The sequence below is a fragment of the Cyprinodon tularosa genome, unplaced genomic scaffold (assembly GCF_016077235.1).
Source record: "Cyprinodon tularosa strain WSP-4 unplaced genomic scaffold, ASM1607723v1 ctg443, whole genome shotgun sequence".
In the NCBI taxonomy this organism is placed as follows: Eukaryota; Metazoa; Chordata; class Actinopteri; order Cyprinodontiformes; family Cyprinodontidae; genus Cyprinodon; species Cyprinodon tularosa.
In genome coordinates, this window is record NW_024039167.1 from 147,197 (window position 1) to 151,430 (window position 4,234).

The window sequence follows — 4,234 nt, forward strand, 5'->3', positions numbered from 1 at the left end:
CCAAGAACACAAAGTGTTATGTTATTCATCTAAACTGTTGTGATGACTTTGTATTCTCTCCCGGTGTCTGCATCTCTGTTCTGATCAAAAGAGAAAAGGTTACTTCTGAAGCCCTTGACAGTGACTGATTTTTCATAACCTTTTTTAAAAATGACAAAAAAAAACATTTGGATCCTCTAAAGAACAAATCTATTTAAACTATTTTGAACTATGTGTGGATCATTATATATGGATAGAAACTGAAAGTGCTAGCAAGCTGATGGCGAATCAGTAGTTGTTGCAACAGCTGAACACTAGAGGGATATTTTGATTAAATTCAATAGTAATTCAACTGTTAAGACACATATATAGATAAGTAAATATACACAATGATCTTTATCACACATAGATATAGTTTAACAGATAATATTCATAAACATTGTTTGTGTGCGTGTTCTTGTTTTTAATACATTGTGGGGCCCCTTTTCTGGAAAAATAGCACATTGTGAGGATCAAATCTCCTTGCCCGATCCCTGGACCCGACGAAGGGAATAGCTATTTTGGGGTCGGGAGTCACGTTTAGCACTAAGATGTGAATTGAGTTTAGGTTAGGGTAAGAGTTGGCTATGGACCTGTAACGGTTAGGTTTAAGGTAAGGCTCATGGTTAGGCTGTAGAAATGAATGGAAGTCAATTGTGAGGCCCAGCAAAGATAGTAAGACAAGGTTGTGTGTATGTGTGTGGACAAGAGGGGGCAAAATATAAGTGTGAAACTATCACATTCAGACAACACATTTAGTTCTGATAGGAGATTTGAGAGGAATCTATGAGGGAAGAAAATGTTTATATCTATTGACAGTTGGCTTTACAAAAATATTTTAAAGTGGTTTAACTTGGAAACAGTAAGGTGGCTTTAATCAGAAGAGACATGTTGGCAAAATAAAAGCTGTCTTTAAATATCAATAGACGGAGGGATAAGTATTTCCGGGACTGACTGAATGTGCTGTTAAAGGAAATGTGTATGATATTTTTTCCCCCTTACCTGGTAAGTAACACATACTGTATAACATATCAGTTTCTTTAAGGGAGCCTCTTTTGAAAATATCTGTTTCAAAAGACTATCTCCTTATAAAAAAAATTGCAGACAGACATATCAGGTAAAAACTGACACCCTCATTTTTCTCTTACGTACAACATCACATCTAAAGCCAAATTGCACTTAGACTTAGAACTGAAACACGACACAGATTCACTTCCATTTACCACAAGGATTATCAAACTTCTCCATTCTGTTCTTAGGTTTTCCATAAGCTTACATCAGAAATCTTGTCCTTGATAACAAATGAAACATTCAGAGTAGGTGGTACTCCCGTAAATCTACTTTTTGTGCTCAAATTTGGAGGAAAGGAGAGGCAATGACTCACTGTTCAGTAATAAGCAGTGGAACAAAACATTTCAAACATGTGAGTAACATACATGGCAAACACACCCCACCTGTCTTTCAGGATGGGTGGGACCTATATTTCACAGCTTATTCAACCAGACCTAACCACACCCCCATTATGTGAGACTTAACCTCATATGCTTTAAGATTCAAGTAGTTTTTTTTATCAAAGCATCTGGAACCTTCTGGTTAGCTGGAAATCAAAAGGGAAGAAGTGTGTGAACCAGAGAAGGAAAGACGACATCTAAGAGCAGTTTTAAACACATTCCAATCTGACGGTAGGATTCGCCTCTCGCTTGCCTTTTCTGTTGCTTGCTGTGTTGTTCACTTTTAATCAGAGGCTTTTGTTGTTGTTCGTTTAACATATGAACTGAGCTAAATTTAATCTATCCATAAACAAAGGAAGTTTAAGGTGCCAAAGAGTTTGTGTAACTGGTAGTTTTCCACTCGCCTTCAGACATTTCTTTGCCATAATGTGGCTGATTGTGTCTCCTGCTTTCCTTTCCTTTCCTCCCCTACCTAGCTGCCAGCCATGGGGGACATCCAGAAAGGGAAGAAGGTGTTTGTCCAGAAGTGCTCCCAGTGCCACAGTGTGGAGGAAGGAGGGCGCCATAAGGTGGGGCCAAATCTCTGGGGGCTGTTTGGACGGAAGACGGGGCAGGCACCAGGATACTCCTACACTCAGGCCAACATTGAAAAAGGTATGTATCCGAAATACAACAATAAAGCTGTAACCGGATAACAGACAACATGTTCATGACTACAACTGACAAAACCTGGATGTGTTCCTTTTTAACTTTCAATAATGGGATGTCATCTCTAGAGTTAATATAATATATAAACAAAATAAATCTGCTTTAATGTATGCCTGTTCCTGATTACGGTCGTGAAATAAAAAATCACCACCATCTATGGAAGTCACACTTCCTTCATACCTTTTATTTTTTTCGCAATAGTGATAAATCTTTTATTTTTTTTCCAAAGAAATAGTCCACAAACTATTATGCATTATTCACGCCTGCCCTCTCTGATAACTTCAAATTAAATCTCGTTAGACAAACCCACTTAATTCTTCCCAACTATAAAATAAAGTTGTTCAATCTTCGGTATAAATTTGGCTTTTCTTTAGGCGCTTTAGTTGATTGCCAGAGAATGCTGGTAAAGAAACAGCAATGAGAAACAGAAACCACAAGTTCAAAGACTACAACCTAAAGCTCAGGTTTAAAAATCTAAGAGTGTATCTCCAGCTGTTGTCTAGAAATTGAAAAGGGTACAAAGGAAAACATTACAAACTTACAGAGACATGATCGTCCATAGAACTGAAAGTTTTGGAGCATCGATCAAGAAGGCATCAAAAACAGGCCCATGGTAACTTTGGGGGAGCTGCTGAGCTCCACAAGTTTAGGAAGAACGATTTGCTAAAAAGATCAGCTAATACTGAAGCACTATACAAATATTTGTCTAATTTTTGCATCTAAAATGAGACATGCCTCACAAAGCTGGCAGAAATAATTGCAGATAAGAACATTTTTAGTTGCAATGTGGCAAAATGTGAAAATACTTAATAGGGTATAAATACTTCAGCAAGTAACAGATTCTACATTAGCTACACGTTTCAGATGTAGCTACACTTAAATTGATATACCTCTGCTAACCTATCCCCTTGGGGAGCAGTGGGTTGCCATTGTGCGGCGCTCGGGGAGCAGTGTGGGAGAGGGGCTTGAACTCAGAATCTCAGGATTCCAAGCTCTATGCCCTAACCAATAGGTCGCCACACCAATTCATGCTTTTTAATGAATTGTAGCTTTTTTGTCTCATAAGTCTACATGCAAACAAATCGACCATGCCGACATAAACAGCTTTCTCTTCCACAGCAATATCTTTTTTTTTTTTTACCCTGCCATTAAAAGGAGCATGTTTCCTGTACGTAAAGTGTGAACAGCATGTCTGAACAAGCAGACGGCAGTAGGAATTTTCCTCTCTGACTCTCTTGGCTATGTCCTAAAACCATAGAAATAAATCCATCTCACTGACAGACATACACGAGCAGTTCTTCCTGAAAACATCTATAACCCATGAGTGTTTTAATTGTTCTAATTTTGTGTTGTTGTTGTTTTTTTTGCTTGGTTTGTAGGTATCATATGGAGTGAGGACACTTTGAATGTCTACCTTGAAAACCCAAAGAAGTACATTCCAGGTACCAAGATGATCTTCGCTGGCATCCGAAAGAAAAAGGAAAGAGCAGATCTTATTGCCTACTTAAAGGATTCAACCTCTTGATGTACTGATTCTTTGGACTGTACACCAAAAACTACACTGACGGGGATTAGAACAAGCTTTTATGAGTTTGACATGTATTTTTCTTTTATTTTAGGGTTCCTTATTTTTGTTGAGGTCCGAAAAACTAACTAACTTTCGCATCCAAAATGCACTCCGTGCAGACTGCTGATTACTGCTTGGACTTTGTGGTATTACCCACTCTATGCACATAGAAATACTTTTGCTACCTTTTTGTTTATTTAATTGTGTATATATTTATTTTTTTCTGTCTGTGAACTCTAACTCATTTCATCTCACTAGACAAGCTTTTTTTCAGGATTGTTTTTATTTTTCGAGTTGTGCACACTTATTTTCCTTCTGTTGTTTGATTTATTTCAGCCCATTATTAAATGGGAACGCATTTATTCAACTCAACTCATTATCTTTTGAGAGCAAAAGGTTTGAATAACAATAAGCTCTGTGACTTTATTCAATTTCTTTAAGGGATGTTTTATAAAGTGTGATTTGCTAAATAAAATTTCTTTGTGTCGTA

At 37.4% G+C, this 4,234-nt stretch overlaps 1 protein-coding gene across 1 annotated transcript; it reads left to right on the top strand.

Moving 5' to 3' along the window:
- The first annotated feature begins 1,525 nt into the window (after positions 1–1,525).
- LOC119793197 (cytochrome c iso-1/iso-2-like) lies at positions 1,526–4,234 on the top strand. The gene is made up of 3 exons (XM_038300236.1): positions 1,526–1,700; positions 1,946–2,123; positions 3,557–4,234. Exons 2-3 carry the CDS (start codon positions 1,955–1,957, stop codon positions 3,700–3,702), a joined length of 315 nt encoding a protein of 104 aa, XP_038156164.1. The 5' UTR covers positions 1,526–1,700; positions 1,946–1,954; the 3' UTR covers positions 3,703–4,234.

What these genes read in the sequence shown, in the direction of transcription:
- LOC119793197 (XM_038300236.1), top strand. Translation starts at nt 1,955, where the DNA reads ATGGGGGACATCCAGAAAGGGAAGAAGGTGTTTGTCCAGAAGTGCTCC. An exon ending in TCAGGCCAACATTGAAAAAG is followed by an intron (nt 2,124 to 3,556) that starts GTATGTATCCGA and finishes CTTGGTTTGTAG; the next exon opens with GTATCATATGGAGTGAGGAC.